This window comes from Oreochromis niloticus, linkage group LG14 (assembly GCF_001858045.2).
Source record: "Oreochromis niloticus isolate F11D_XX linkage group LG14, O_niloticus_UMD_NMBU, whole genome shotgun sequence".
NCBI classification, from domain to species: domain Eukaryota; kingdom Metazoa; phylum Chordata; class Actinopteri; order Cichliformes; family Cichlidae; genus Oreochromis; species Oreochromis niloticus.
This window is the reverse complement of record NC_031979.2, coordinates 30,721,778-30,739,081: the sequence shown is the minus strand read 5'-3', so window position 1 is coordinate 30,739,081 and position 17,304 is coordinate 30,721,778. Positions and strand designations below refer to the sequence as shown.

The window sequence follows — 17,304 nt, the reverse complement described above, 5'->3', positions numbered from 1 at the left end:
TTTCAGTGCTATATTTTTCCTCAGCAAAACTGTAAAATCCAATCAAAATGTTTAGTATTCGTACCCTACGACTGAGCAATGACTTGCTTGAAAAGTCAGTGAGGAATTTAAATAAAAGAAAATAAGTGTGTGTTACTAAAGGGGATAATAAATATCGAACAAGAAACCAACAATACTGCAACAGCAGCAAAAAAAAAAAAGTTAAACCAGACACCCACCAAATTACATTTGTAACTCCTGCATCCATAATACAGATGTCACACACACACACACACACACACACAGTCATGGTAATAGGTGAGAAAATATAAATGTTTTTGGATAATATTTGGAGGAAAAAAACTTTTTTATTCCTATCCATAAACTAAAATGCAAACATATGGTAAAGTATAGAAACTGAGAAAAATAAAGCATGGAGAATCTCAGCATGAAATGAATAGTGATACGTGGGATGAACCTGATACAGATGCACACTAATGTACTTGCCATTCCATATAAAAGAATGTCAGAGTACACATTTGCTCACTGACTGCTTTTTCGAGTGGTTGAACATCAGAGGTGTTTCAGCTTTTATTTTTAGACAAGGTCAACAACAAAACGCTACCTGCATCTTGAAAGACCAACAGCTGAGTCAGGCATACGTCTCAAGCTCATAGCAGATTAGAGATATCATTTGCCTCTTGCAGATACTTGACAAGAGGGAGACTGTGCAGACAGCACAATTAGAAGGCTGCTTACACCAAGACTTCATCATATGGCTATAGTGAAGCATGTGTTCATACATCCTGGAAAAAACAAAGAGCCCCAACAACACATTTATCAGCTTAAATCAGCCCATCTCCAACATGTGCCTGCCACACAGCCGCTCAAAGCGTTCATGTGAATTTGTCTTTCTGACGTCCAATGTGGGAAATAACCAGAAGAGAAATTTGCGCGTGCGAAAGGAAGAACACATATCAAGAAATGGGAGGTGGCTGACACCAGCCTGACATGTTTCCTTTCAGCACAGTTCTTAATTCGCCTCTCCCTCCCCTGAGGAACATGTACCTTGTCTTAAAGAGGTCACATTTGACTGTTGTCAACACTGCTACCAAGAAAAAAAGTCTGCTTCCTGCTCTGTCTCATATCTGGAGTGCTTTCATCAGACGAAAGGAAGCAGTCTGAGCATTTCGGAAATGAATTCTGTGCAATGTTAAAGCCAAAAGCCAGCCAGCGGTCAGAAATCAAAGCAGAAAGAGTGAAATTTAAAACTGTAATTCTGTAAACCATCATTATACTCAGAGTAAATGAGGGAAACCTCGGCAGACAGGCCGATGTTCTGATTGGCAAGTCTGGACAGGGTTGAGTAGACCAAATAAACCATGCTGATTTCTACATGCAAACGACCAACATCTCCTTTTTTAGGGCAGGCAACAATGCAGGAGGAGACGACTGAACCCAGCTTTGCCCAAAATGCAATTTAGTTCTCAGAGAAAAGAAAATGAATAAGGTTATAAATAAGAAATGGAGCGGTATGACATGTAGGAGAAAATGTGCTGACATGAAAAGCGATCTTCTCTTGAGTCATGGCCCTGGATGGACTCTCATATTAAAAGTGCTGCTGTGAGAAGAGTCAACAATTTGTCACCATTACTGGACTTGCTGTGCAGTCATGTTGAGGCAGACTCATTAGAAAGCTTTTCATGTGTTCACCCTTGGCGAACGTGTGGCAAAACAAGAGGAATGTTCCTTCAAGGACCTGATACCACTCATGTGATTGACACAAAATAAAAATGAACGGAGTCGAGGGCCGGCTGATGAAGATGTGTGTCGCCTACTGAAGGACATGTCATAGTCTTTTCAGCTCTATGCTTTAGCAATAAAAAATAGATGGAGTGAAATGTGCCTTATGAATTATCTTATTTTGCATTTGCAGGTAGAATTGATATTAATAATGTTTCCGATGTAGCGCAACAATAAAAAAATGCAACATCCACTGGCACTGACAGAGCTCTACTTACACCCTCACCAGTCAGGTGGTAAAGTCCGTCATTTACATAGTTTAGTTGAATAATTGTTTGACTCTGTGATACCCATTTTGCACAAATAAATTTATGATCCACTTTGGTTGATTAATATATGTGCTCGTGTGTTTTCATTCAAGTTTGTCTTTTGTAGTTTCCAGTTTACTTTGATATGCAGTCATTGTTTTCTCCAAGGTTAACTTCCTGGTTGCGGATAAACTCTCATGGATGGATGCATATGAATGTCCTCTACTCCATCACACTGTAATGTTTTGCTATGATATGTTTCAACCGTGCAAAAGTGGACTTTGAGGTAAGATCTCTCTCTCTTTTTTGGTGGGTTGCCATGTTTCTAAAGCGCCGACTTGTTGATATAACATCAAACTCAATGCACCATTCAAACATTAAAAACAGCAACAAAAGAGTTTGCTATGTTTTTGTGGGGTTGGCTTTAGTAGGCTTGAATGCAACAATTCAGAGTTTAGGATTGGAGAAAACGCAATAGATGTTCTTTTTTGTATTTTGTTTCCTGCTTGCCTTGGCAATAATTAAATCTGGAGACTTGTGTAGTTTTTGTATGTCTTAACGCCACAATGAAAAGACTTGGATGAATACAGTTTTTAATTGCTGCAAATGACTGTTTGATTTTACCCTTGCTATTACAAACTGTTTACTCAGGGACTACTTTGAGATACTGCTTAATTTTCTTTTCGGTTATGTGCTGGGACACTGTTCCTCCTCTGTAAATTTATAATAAATAACAATAAAAAGCAGATGTCTGAACCAACTTCCTGGACTGTTGTACTTATTTTGGTTTTATGAATTCCCCAATATATACACAGATTTATTTAATTTTTTGGCCTTAAGGTTTTCTGTGAGAAAACTTCTCTAAGACACGGTTAATGTCAAAGTTTGCATTTCAGTCCCAGGAAAGTCTTTATGTAAACTTAACCAAGCAGTTGTTATATTTTTATTGTATTTATTTATTTATCCTAATTCTAATCAAACTAAAAACTACAAAATGATAATGATAACAATAATAAAATAAATAATCATGCAAAAGAGAGAGAAAAAAAAGCTGTGTGGTAGAAAGCTCTGACTGCCCCTCACAAGCCCGAGCTGCTGGCTCATATCCTGATCAACAGCATTAACATAACATAGAATAACATACACAGCAATCTGTGACAAGCTACTGTCATTGACTCCTCAGTGTCACAGCAGTTTGCTTTTAAGCTCTTTAGAAACAGTTCCAGGAGGAGCTACCGATCACTGGTCTCCTGGGTCGTTTTGTTCAATCACCGAGTTGAAACTGCCTCAGAGTGCACTAATTACACTCAGTAAAGTGCAATGCAGAGCTTTCATGACCTCAGTGGAGGCTGATGAAGACCTGCCGGCTGTCACTAACAGAGGCCGTCTCTGAACGCACAGTCCTGAGTTCTCCTTCTCGGATATGCAATGTCCAATGTGGCACAACTTTCCTTAAAACACTGAGTCTAAATTCATCTTTAATTTTTGCCCTGGTCAGACAGATTTGTTATATAGAGTTTAAAATATGCTAATGAATTTAAAAAGTTATTCAGTTGTTTAGTTCAAATAAACTTTGCAAGCTTAGATAAAGGCTCCCATTTTGAAAATATTTTAGGGTTGAGCAGTTTTATTACACAACGTGGAATAAATGAGCTTTGAAAAGCCTTCAAAGGAGCATTTAATCAACTATAGCAACACTGCCAGGGTCCATTCTTGATATACTGTATTGATACAGGTTGAGCTTTGTGGCACTGGAATTGTATTTTTATCTCAGTAGTGTAGTGTAAGCATGGCTTTTTGCAAGTCTTATGCATGATATAGACCCTCCCTCTTACACTTTTCGCCATTCCTCAAAAAGAAATCTACAACATCCGTCTCTCATATGTTCATCCCAAAATCAATTCTCCTTGTTTTTCCTCCAGCCTGTAGTCCTGTTTATCCATTTTTTTTGTTAAGAGTCGCCCACTTATGGAGACGATGTCAGCTAAAAATGGCACTTTCCAAAAAACACAGTTGAAAAATTTATTTCACTATTAGCTTTGTTGTGAGCGGTTCTGTTCAATTATGATTGCAGACTGTATCGCTCTTCCTTTCTGAGGAAGCATCCATCTATCCATGATTGGAGGTTCCTCTGTATGCAAGTAAACATTAATGACACTCTACTCTGCAATCTTAGCTAGCTGCATTCTTGTTCTGGCTGATAAATGTACACCAGTGAGAAATCAGTTCCTACTCAGAACAAGGTCTGTGGAAGTTTTAAATTGTGGATCATGATTTCTGGAAAGTGACACTTTTTATATGTATATTTTTGGTGCTTCGAGCAGGCAAATGCCACCATTCCATTATATTTAACTGCAGGAAGACATAGTGCCAAAACAGGAAAATTCACACTAAAATAATCTAGACACATAAACAGCAGCATGAGCCACAGGGAAAATCTTCAACAATTTCTTAAATCTCTTAAATACTTTGGTCACTTATTATGCTATAAATAAAACTCCATATATTTGAAAAAAACAAAAACAAAACAAAACTTGTATCTCAAGACGCACCCCGACTTAATAATCTCAAGTCTTACCTGACTTTAAAAAAATAAACTCTAGAGCTTCTTCAGGAGCGTTCCTGTTTTATACATACATAGATTATTTACAACACTATCACCAGACTGCACTATCATTCACACAAGTTTTGCGCTCTCATTCCAACATCTATAGAATATGTACTGTATAGAACAGTTTAAATATATCTCTTCCGTTTCCCAGACTCAGATCCTGTCCTCCTACGCTTGCTCTCCACAGGCTCCACATTCCACAAGCCTCCTGTTCATGGGATTGCATTACTGTGAAGGGCGATGCAATTCTGCCCCATGTCTCTATACTTTTATTTACTCTGCACTGAAAGATGAAATGAGGGAGGAGGGGGAATGACAACTTCATACTTCCTGCAATGCGGGCCATCTGTATGTGTTTTAAGTGTGTAAATGTAAACATAACAACTTTGATGTAGGGGAGTTTATACAGTGCAGACGCTTCCACTTGGGGTAATCTTTATCCAATATCCTGGAATAATCAGAGGTTACAAACAATCTCTTCTCTTCATCAAAACACTTAAAACAAGGTCTAATAATCCCCACACCTCCATATACCTGCTGAAAAGCTGCATTCAAATGCAGTTATTTTGGATTTACATGTTAGCCAGCTCACTTATCTTCATTTAATATCTGTGATTATAAAGCTGGAGCGAGCTGGAGAAGGTTAATATCACATCATGACTCTGCCTCCGCAGAAGTACAGAGCTATAAAGATCTCTGCCTGGGGCAATCAGCTCTGAGAGAAGGTGCTCACCTGAAATGAGACAGCAAGGACACTCTGAGGTAAAACACCCCGTTAAACATTTGGATCAATATTAACGTGACTTCCATTTCATGCTTGCCCAATTCCAATCACCTAACAATATACTCGGATACTGGGCGGAGGCTGGCTGTAACAGGGCAGGTTATTACAGGAAGAGGGCAGAGACAGAATGTGCTGGCTAAGCTGTCAATGCTGCTAATAGACAATGAGGTAGAGTTTAAGGCAGAGTTTAACCTCCCATCACACATGTCCGTGATATACATTGTGTGTGCAAGACTGTGTACTAAGTTACACTTGTACTAGTTTTAACAATAACTTGATTTAAAAAAAAAATACAGATTACATTTAAAGTTGTGTATTAAATTTGAATGAGATCAAAACTCCACAGAGGACATTCTGTTTCTGAGATAAACACCAAACTGACTAAAACCTTATTGCAAAATACATCATCCTTTAACATGTGGTACTAACTTCTAAAGTCTTAAAATACCATCAGTTAAAAAAAAGACAAAAAGCAGTTAAAATAATCGATAAAACTTGTGAAATATAAAAAATCTTGTTAATATCAAAGGGAAAACACAAAAGAATGCGGTGCCAACAACCATGCAAGCCACTCGCTGAAATGTTGATTTAAAAAATGTTTTTATTGCACTTTCATTTTACCCAAGACTGACATTTACTCTGAACACAATCATGCAAGTCTGCCCTCTTCAAACTCAAATGGTGCCTGAGTGTATACTGTCATATCCTGCTGTCAAACCAGGAACTGGCTATTCAGTTTAGACAACCTGCTGGTTTTCCAGTAGTCTCAGATTTTAAAGCCTCAGTAATGACTCTCATGGGCCAAGTCAAACAAGCCTCTTTGTTTTTTTTTTACTATAGTGCCTATGCTGCCTGGAAGCCACTAAAGAGTTGTATAGCATCTCCATCAAACCCCAGAAACAAAGTCTGGATATGACAAATGATTTCCAACCTCTCAGCATTTGCACCAGGGTTATCTACAAAGAACAGGTCCTATCCTTAATACTATGCTAATTAAACGTGAATATTCTTATAAAAAACACAATGTGTCATAATACATTTAAAAAAAAAAAAACCTGCCAACTGTCACTGCCAAAAAAAACCTGCTGAAGCTGTAACAAAGAACAAAAGGTTTCTCATTTTAACTCATAACAAAAACCTGGCCTCAACTGCGCAACCACATCAAAGACTGCTGGAAACAGCCTGAAAGTGCAGCTCACCTCTCATGGAGAGCAAGAGGGCCATCCGACCGCAGGCGATCCCTTTCACTTGACAAGTTTATACATTATTCCGCTCATTAAAACCACCGCATGCCAGCAGGACTTCAACAAGTCTTCCGTCAACCTCATTGAGGTTCTAATGTCACATTGCAGAAAGAAAACTGAAAGCTCCAAAACATTCTGGTGAACGAATGACGTAAATAGCAAGTAAAGTTCACAGTATGACATGTGTTACCTGAGTCAGTAAAGGAGCTAATTCAATTCAATTCGATTCAATACTATTTATATAGCGCCAAATCACAACAACAGTTGCCTCAAGGCGCTTATTATAAAGGTAAAAACACTAGATTAATACAGAGATAATGCACACATGCTAACACACACTTTGAGCACCTGCACAGTGGAGTTTGACAAATAAAAATGTGTCTGGTTTTTAACTGATATATTCTTATCCTTCATCTGTATGAGTACTAAAGCAATTTCATAGAGTATGTTATAGAGGATTTTCACAATATAGGTCATACCTCAGAAGTTTTCTTTTGTTTTCTTTTTGATATGAACTGAGTTAAAGTTATCTTAAGAACAATAAATAAATAACAAAATACAGTAAATGTCAGTGTTGAGTGGAGGGTGAGTGGGAGGAGAGTTTATTGCGGATGTTCTGATCTGTTAAGGGTTTAGTGCCACTTTATTTATTGGTAGGCAGTGTTGATGCAACACAATGCAATTTCTTCATCAAAGATTCTTAAAAGCTCTTTGATATTTTTAAGTGGATTAAAAAAATACTAATGTAACATGACTTGAGCCCTTCCTACAATGGAATCAATGAAGAGCTGAAGAGCCACGTTTGTACTTCTAGAACGTAACAGTTGACCCACTATTAAAAAAAACATCTGAAAAATGCTATTTCTATATTTCTATTTCTATAGCAAGAGCTGAATGTAGCCAGATGACATCCTTAACCCAACCCAACAGTCTGTTCAGTAGCTCAAAACTGAGGCACAATGAGGTCAGGGAACATTGTCATGATCATGCATGTGTCTGCAACCATTATAACAAGGCTACGCTGACCACAATGAGTTGCCTGCTTTCTGTTTTCCATAAAGTTAAAATGGGTCTTACTCTATTAATTTCAGCCTCAATACATTCAAACTTGTGCCATTAAACATCTGCGCTGCTATTCAATTACAGACAGCAGAGTATCGCCAAGGGATTTTAACAGTACTGAGTGGCTTTTAAAAATCAGTGTGGCAGGATATAAAGAAATAACCGACAAAAGGTGGTGGGCAACGCTGCATGGCTGCCTCGGTCAATGAGAAAAGTTTGAGGCATGAAGAAGAAAATAATAAAGCGGGAAAGCCAATTTGCTCTAGAGTATGTGTTGCAATGATAATAAAAAGTGCAATAAAATGGATGTGTCATGTTCAATTCACAGGACTCATAAAAAATGTTACCTATAAAAATTTCTGCTAAGCAATATGTTAAACTATATGGACAAGCGGGGGCTAAACTTTAATCCTTTTTCAAAAATGTTTTAATGGCAACATTGAAGCATTGAAATGGGATAATGCTGGATGTGAATTTTTAGTGCCCTAATTATGAAAACTTTCTTTTTTTAAATGCACATTCCATAAAAATGGGAAAAACTTACCATACTCTTGCAGTGACTTGCATACAACATCTAGGTGGGTGGAGCCAAATGGGTTTCTGACAAATCTCCGCCTTCGCCGCAGGTCATCTTCCCAGTAGTCAAGACGCCAGAAGTCGTGCAGCTGACTATGGAGGAGACCAAAGGACAGGCAGGGTAGACAGAGCAAACAATGACGGACTGATTACACCAGCCACGTTCTTATCAGAGGAAAACATCTTGTGGAGAAAAACCAGGCCACAGTTAGCAGGCATATTAAGCTGGGCCTCTGCATACTGCATGCACAGCCCTACTAATGTTAGTCCTGCTAATGCTATAGCATCAGAAGAGCAGGGAGTAGCAGCAGCCGCTGCACGCATAAATCACCAGTCCTCCCATTAACAAATACAGCATCAAATTACAAGTATAAATGGCACAGCTTGCCTCCTTTTTTACAATGTTTTTTAACAAGTCTTGTAAATCAAAGGTAGGAACCTCAACGCAGACAGCGTGGAGTTTAATGATCGGGGTCTTGGGGCGGTTGAGGCATGAGCCTATAAAACAAGCCCCCTCCCTGAGTATGTGGAGCCATGATTAAAATAATGTGCTGAAATATTCATTGAAATGATTCCCAGAGCCCTGGAGCAACCCAATAGAAAATTGCATTTTTATTCATTATTAATAACAGCGAATTAGGGTGGTAAAAAAAAAAGACAGAGAAAGAAGAAAACAGTTCCAGCATGTGGTAACCATCTTTGTAAATGATTATTTCAACATTAGTGAGGACCTGGGATAATTTTATTGCTTGCAGCTAATGCAAACCATTAAGCACCACAACCAGCATTAGATTTCTAAGTGCTGCTTGTTCCAACTGCACGCTAGCTGGAGCTATTTCAAAGCCTTTATGTTTCCTTTAGAGGGGAATACAGCAAGGAAAGTCTTGCTTTAATTTACCTTTACCAAGGAGAAGGAAAAAAATTGCATCAACTCTAGTTGACAGACAAGAAATCCTGACATCAGCCATTCCAATTTTAACCAAATGTGAAGAAAAAACACATATTTTTCCTTCGTTTTGTTGTCTTTAACAATGATACTATGTGCGAATAGGGCAGCACACTTCAGTACCTCAACATTTGAGCTCATTTTATTACACAAATACAGGTCATCTGTAGATCTAGAAACAGAATAAATCTAGAAACAGACGCTCAAATCTCAAAATAAAACCTTTGCATGGGATACTGAGTGTTCAAATCCAAGCTGAGATTTTCCTGTGTGTGCTGGATACAGTAAGACCCTGGCAGGCAACTGTCTTTTTCATTGTATAGTTTCTGCCCCCTTCCCTGCTACAGTACTGAGGGAGTCTAAACAGATTAAAGTGTTAGAGGGGATCACATCACAAAATACAGCCTTCTTGCTCCATAAATATAATATCTACCAGTGTCAGAAATCAAGAGGCTCAGGAGACTTAGCCGGGCTCTGACAGCAACATGAGCTCAGTTTCAGTTAAGTATCAATCAAAACTGAGTGTATATGCGTGTGTGTGTGCACATGTTGTATGCGCGAAGTATGAGCTGCTGTATGCAAAGCAACACTGAACGCCTTGAGCTTGTCCCCTGTCAATCTCTCTCAAAGCCTCACTGAAGAAAAGAGAGATGTCAGTGGGTGGAAAGGAGACACCCACGTAAATGATATTGTAAATGTGAGATTACACAGTGTGAAAAATGTAAATCCACTGCAGGCAACTAGGCGATTACTGTTGAAGATTATGTCCCCTAATTCTTAGTACAAATACACAGCAGATGCCAGTGGGGGATAAATCTGCCTCTTTGAAGAGTTCCCTGTAACAGCATTAACTAAATTTGCTGCATTTTACACAAAGTGCTTGTTTGCTTATTTGAGTACAACTTCAAGCCAAAATATCTTCATTTGTCTTTAACAGCAAGCAAGTACACAACAAACCAAACCTCAACTGACTGATTAATGAGTTGGACGCTGGCGTTTTTTATGTCTCCTTGCCTGTTTCGGCCTGTGCAGATGGTTTCAGTTTAAATCTGCTGTTTGAGGAGGAACTGTGATATTCTACACTATGTGGTCAGTGCTGGACCGGATTTGGACTGTGCCAAAGTGCTGTGCTGAAGGAACCTCCTCTCTGAGGGTGGTCCAAAAACTGCTCAGGAGGATTGCAATCCTGATGGGGATACACAGTTGGATGGCATCGAGCTCCCAGCTGCAGCTCTCCAATAGGGAAATGGCAATGAAACACTAAAGAGCGAATCCATGTCTTAAAAGCATTGTGAGAAATGAGAGTTTGGGTTTTTTTTTCCCCCCAAACGCAGCAATTTCCTCATCCATGGGCCTGAATAGCACATTTTAAAACTGCTCTTGGATAATGTATGCACACATTTTTACTGTTTAATATGCTGCAAAAGCTAACAATCAACAACAATCTCTTCACTTTTTTAAAAATTCAGATAATCAATTTTTAATATGAGTGATAAAACACAAATCCAGCTACAGAGTCATTAATAGAAAGATAGCGTGTTGTCTCAGTAACAAATTGTCCATCCAACATCATTCATTAAGAGATGGCTGGAGACCGTTCTTATTTGACACATCAAATGTGTCTGGCTTCATGACAACCATAAAGAATTGCTGTGAGCCGGCCCGCTAGAAACTGGCAAAATTTATTAGTCCCATCACCCATCAATCACCCAAATGGATTTCAAACCGCATTTTAAAAGCTAATTTTCCAGCACTGATAACCTACAGGAAACGGGAGCACCATTATTTATGGCCGCTTTCAGACTTGCTAAGTGCAGTAAGATAAATTTGTAACAGGACTATTGTCTATTCTCTGCTCTTTCAAATATGTATTTAAAGGGCATCTTTCCTCAGGGAGCCAGTGTTGAGGTCTTTGAGATGAAACATAGGTTTGTTGAAAAGAGAAAACTAACTGGCGTAATTCAAAATAATAACAGTTTCTAGGAAACTATATCATTCCAAAAAATGTTGGCTTACATTGGGTTGGAGGGTGACATCTTTTTTATATTGCAGTTATAAAAGGACAGCAGAAACTCCATAGTTTTCTCAAATATTTCTGATTATTTGGCAAATAGTATTGGTGTTTAAATAAAAAGGTAAAACTGTGCCAGGCATCTTAAATGTAATAAAACTATGTAAGTGATGGATTAACACACTGAAAAATAACACATTTCTGTACACACATATTTCCCTGTAATACAGTTACAGGAATAAGGCAAAACATTGATACAGCAATATAGTGTATCACTTCCTCTGGCAATTACAGATAAATGACACCAAATACTAGTATTTGCATTAAAACAGACCGGCACAGTCAGTGGATTTTGCCACAAATTTGCGTTACTAGAGTCACTACTTCATGACTCATTGCTGTAAAGCTTATCAAAGGAATGAAGGGAAAAGTGACCATAAACTGACTGGCAATACAGAAAGAGACATTCAGAGAGCCATAAAAGCAAACAGAACGAGAAGCAGAAGGAGAGGAAAGTAATTTTCTCATCCAGAAAACATAACAAACATCTATAACACGTAAGAAATAATAATGATAGTGTACATAAACTGACAAACCAATGTGGCAAAATGCTGTGTTAGGAAACTGTCATTCTTCTGGGCAACGCATTGGGAAATTTCAGTTCAGTTCGATTCTGTTCAGTCCAATTTTATCCAATCCAAGTCGCCTCAAGACGCTTTATATTGTAAGGTAGACCTTACTATGATACATACAGAGAAAAACCCAACAATCATATGACCCCCTATGAGCAAGCACTTTGGCAACAGTGGGAAGGAAAAACTCCCTTTTAACAGGAAGAAACCTTCAACAGAAACATGTTCCGGTAGGGGCAGTCGTCTGTCGTGACAGGTTAGGGTGAGGAGACAAAAAAAAAAAAAAAAAAAAACTGTGAATGAGAGCCAGAGATTAATACCAACTAATGATTAACAATAACAAAATGGCTCATATTTTGAGTTGCTTTGTGGTTCCTACCGCTATTTAATAATCAAACAATATTTTCATGACTTGCATCTATAGGTTCTTTATAAGGTAGATAATTGATGAAAACTGAAACTTTAAAATAGTCAAATGGGAATTTTCACACACGCTTAAGTTGCCTAACTGTATATAGGGATATACAGTTAGGTCCATATATATTTGGACACTGACACAAGTTTTTTTTTTTTTTTACCTGTTTACTAAAACATATTCCAATTACTGTTATATAACAGACATGCACATAATGTGTAGACTCTCAGCTTTCATTTGAGGGTATCCACATTCAAACTGGATGGTTTAGGAGTTTCAACTCTTTAACATGTACCACCCTCTTTTTCAAGGGACCAAAAATAATTGGACAATCAATTCAAAGGTAACTCATGGGCAGGTGTGGGCAATTCCTTCATTATGTCATTATCAATTAAGCAGATGAAAGGCCCTCAGTTGATTTGAGGTGTGGTGCTTGCAGATTTTGTTGTGAACAGACAATATGCAGTCAAAGGAGCTCTCATGTGGGTGAAACAAGCCACCCTTAACCCTTTCATGTATAGTGGTCACTACAGTGGACAGCTATTCAAAGGCTGTTTTCTTGTATTTGTGTCAGTGTTGATGGTATACTTGCACATAAACCACTACATTGGACACTGATGTGTCACTCCATACCCTGCCCCCCAATGGTCAGCCAGTTGTCCACCTAAGTGGACATGTAAAAAAAACTCTTCAAAAAGTACATGTTTAAAAAAAAAATGAAGTTCAAAAATCTTTTTTTCATGCCTAAAGATGAAAAAAAACCAACTTAGTAGTAGTAGTAGTAGTAGTAGTAGGAGTGGCAAAATCTACAGTTTGGTACATGCTGAGAAAGAAAGAAAGCACTAGTGAACTCAGCAACGCAAAAAGCCCTGGACGTCCATGGAAGACAACAGTGGTGGATGATCGCAGAATCACTTCCATGGTGATGAGAAACCCCTTCACAACCACCAGCCAAGTGAGCAAAACTCTCCAGGATCTAGGTGTATTGATATCGAAGTCTACCATAAAGAGAAGACTGTATGAAAGTAAATATAGAGGTTCACTGCAAGGTGCAAGCCACTCACAAGCCTCAAGAACAGAAAGACTAGATTGGACATTGCTAAAAAAAAACATCTAAAAAAGAAAGCTTACTACATCATCTGTAAAACAGAGGAGGAAGTGTGATGGCTTGGGCGCATGGCTGGCAATGGCACTGGGACACTAGTGTTTATTGATGATGTGACACAGGACAGAAGTAGCCAGTTGAATTCTGAGGTGTTCAGAGACATACTGTCTGTTCAAATCCAGCCAAATCCAGTCAAATTGATTGGAAGGTGTATCATAATACAGATGGACAATGACCCAAAACACAGAGCCAAAGCAACCAAGGAGTTTGTTAAAGCAAAGAAGTGGAATATTCTTGAATGTCAAAGTCAATCACCTGGTCTTAAACCAACTGAGCATTTGTTGAAGACTAAATTTTGGACAGAAAGTCCCACAAACAAACAACAACTGAAAGTCGCTGCAGTAAAGGCCTGGCAGAGCATTAAAAAGGAAGAATCACCAGCATCTGGTGACATCCATGACTTCAGGCTGTCAATGCCAGCAAAGGGTTTTCAACTAAGTAGTAGAAATTAACATTTTATTTTCAATTATTTAATTTTTCAAATTACTTTTTGAGCACCTGAAATGAAGTGATTGTATTTAAAAAAGAAAGCTTTAGCTCCTCACTTTTTAGGCAATCTTTTTGTTCAACCCACTAAAATAAAAGTCTGCACTTCAACTGCATCTGAGTCGTTTCATTTAAAATCAATTGTGACAATGTGCAGAACCAAAATTAGAAAAAGTTATCTCTGTCCAAATATTTATGGACCCAACAGTAGACCTAAAATGTCAGCATCCATCTATAACCTTTGAGATGCAACACATCTTTTTTGGAGCAATGGCCTAACACGTTACAGGCCAGCCACTTAAGAGTCCTCAACACTAACTGAAATATGCACCTATTTCTCTGTAACTTCACATCTGCAAATGTAATAAAATGTATAATGCCTTAGAAATAAGTGACCACAGTGATCTGTTGTCAAAAGCAATAATTAACTTCATGTTTTTCAAGCCATTTAAAACAGAATGGCTCATAAAACTTGCACAGCGCTCTATTGCAGACAGATGAGTTTCTCATGGTTAAAGATTTTCTTTTTATTCTATTTATGCTCAGAGGGGATTTGTATGAGGCAGTCGGGAGGAAGGACAGGGACATGCTGATTCAATAAAACACCATTATACTCCTTTTAAAAAGCTTCCATTGGTGACATGAGTAGGGGGTAATTATAATAAATGCCAGTAATCACCGACAATTCTATTCAAAGGAGCAGCGACTGGTTTCTGTCTCACACACACACAGACACTGAAAACGTGCCAGTTTTTAGTGTAATTCTGAGGACAAGTGGTCTTTTCTTTTTCTGTTTGCTGACCTAACAGGCTCTGACTATGTGATCTAGAAAGTGTGAACTAAGAAGTGCACGAGGAACGTGTTTGAAATGTCTCAGTTAAGGCAAAAATTGAGCTAAAAGTAAAATAAGGAGACGGTAATAAATAGTTCACTTGTTATCTAGCTGCTCAACCAGTAATTTCTGCCATAGTAGTCAGTTCTCGTTCGCCCATTTAACACTGATTTATTGAAACCTATCCTTTGCGTACATTAAAATGACAACCAGACATGTGGCACTGTAATGACAGGGACCTCACACGCCATGAAAACCATCGGGCAGCCTGCAGAGACTGCAAACCAAAGCGAAAAAATGTGAAAACATCTTCTGTCAACCAGCACATTCTTCTTCTTTTTGGGGATTTTTATGCATCATTCTCCCACATACTGCTGTTAGATAAAAAAAACTAAAAAGACACAAAAAAGGACCCCGTGCATGAAAGTTGTGACTGGCAACCATATGGTGATGAGCCCGTTGCGTTCAAAGTAAACTATAAAGAAAGGAAAAAAATACAAAGTAATTTCCTCTATAAAAACACACCAAGTCTGATCATGTGTCTCTTGAATGCCAAGTGTTAAGTGACTGTATGGCCAACATCATGATTAGATTATCACAAAGGGCTGCAAATGGCACACAATACTTTCATCTCTTTAATTTCACCATAGCTTTTCATCGCTGTTCTCAAGACTGCCGCAGACTTTAGGTTACGAAGCGAAGATCGATATGCTTCTGGTTACTGGATATGACTTTTCTTTTGTTGATTAAGAGATAGAATGGAAACACACTGAAGAACGTTATTGGACAAAGACAAAAGGACACAGCGGCAACAAGATTAACTCCAGGTCATCTGGCATAATGAAGACAGACATACGAGGGATGAGGAGCCACATTGTGCTGTTGGTGAGCTCCCCTGGATCGCCAGCTTTCCGGAACCTATCTTTCACTGGAAATGTGGCACAGTCAAGCAATGCCCAGCTCAATTTCAACGCCCACTGAAATTGATGATTGCGTGAATGGGCCTCTTTCCAGAGATAATTAGCACAGCGTACAAGGTTAAGAGGGCCCCAAGGGAAGAGAGCCTGGTGTAGGTCAAGAACGAATGTGGAAAAAGAGAGGATAGCAGCGAGCGAGAACAAAGAAGCATCATGTTTTCAATAAGATCAAATTAATGAAGATTATAAAATGCACCCTCACTTAGAGGCTGTTTTAAATAGAGCTGCATTTTATTGATGTACATAGTAGATTAAAAAAATAAGGAAGAGCGGAGACCGCTTTGGTAGAGTGGATGCGAGATAAACATCTAAAGTGTGCATGTGCATAGGAAAAAAGCCCTTAGAGGTGCATTAATTTTATAGCAGCTTCTAAGATTCTCCTTTTGATTTTACAATATTTAACAGAATACTTCAGATTAATCACAAAAATGTAGGATCATACATGTTTTGCTGCTCTGGACGTCAAGTATAAAAGTGTCTTTGAATTATATCTAGTATGTTGCCAGATTAAATTTTGTTTTTACTGTCAGGCTCAATTGGGGACCTTGACTTTTGTTTTCTGCCCCAAAGGGATCATCAGACCTCCACCCCTGCAAGGCTTTAAGGATCTCGAAAGGTGCTCACACCCCCACTGTGGTAGTAGACTTCTATTAGAATTGATAACCCCTTTCAGGAAGGACCAAATACTGCGGGCACATTGTGAGTAAAAAGGTTCATTCCATCACAAAGTTATTATCCACGGGCAGATTGTTACCATTCATCACGTGCCAGAGATGAAACTCACTGTTAGTCAAGGGAAACGGCTGTTTCACTGCCTCGAAACAGATCAATATATGCCGCCATTTTCCTTTTGCTCCTCTGCTACAAAAAAGTAATTATACAGAAGAAATGTTGACAATCAATAGACTAGTCAGGTAAGGTTAAGGTCTGCTGTGGAGGCCAGCAGAGGCTCCTCCGTCAGCTGTCAGTGATGCTACCGAACTCAGACGCCCGCATGGGAACAAAGAGAGGCTTGTATGCTTCAGCTCCCTTTTACATTTGTGTTAGGTTGGCTGTGTTGAAACAGTTAGTATCAGTGCATGAAATCCAATGAGCGTTTTTTCAAGTGTTTAAAGGTATGCGTGTGTGTGTGTTAATGTAATGCAATATTAAAATTAGACCTTTAAATATATAACAAAATATAATACAATAACACACATAAAAATAATTTAAAAAAATGAATATATACACCATTAAGCTGCCTTTTTTTACTGCAACAGTGTATTCAAAAAGACTTTTGTTGCATAAAATAAAGTCGGAGTTTAACTTTGTAGAGAGAATTTATTGTGCTGTCACTGTACGGTAGTCCCGTGCTGCAAAAGTGCTGGACATTAGTCTTCAATGAATTCATCAGCATCGCCTTGACATCTACTTTCACTTTAGACGAGCCTGAACTTTATAATCCACTGGCAGGGTTCAGAGGTCAACAGCAGAGGGGACCAGAGGGCAGGAAAAATCACTCTCTCCCTGGAAAAAACTCTGACATCCAATTTT

General features: G+C 38.5%; 1 protein-coding gene across 7 annotated transcripts in view; it reads right to left on the bottom strand.

Annotated features, from left to right (window-relative positions):
- The window catches only part of nbeab (neurobeachin b), a 200,757-nt gene that overhangs the window by 68,319 nt on the left and 115,134 nt on the right, over window positions 1-17,304 (bottom strand). For all 7 annotated transcript variants that reach the window (XM_005455018.4, XM_025898038.1, XM_019367747.2 and 4 more), the window contains one exon: window positions 8,276-8,400. In XM_005455018.4, the coding sequence (XP_005455075.1) occupies window positions 8,276-8,400 (125 nt within the window). The remainder of the gene's footprint in view (window positions 1-8,275; window positions 8,401-17,304) is intronic.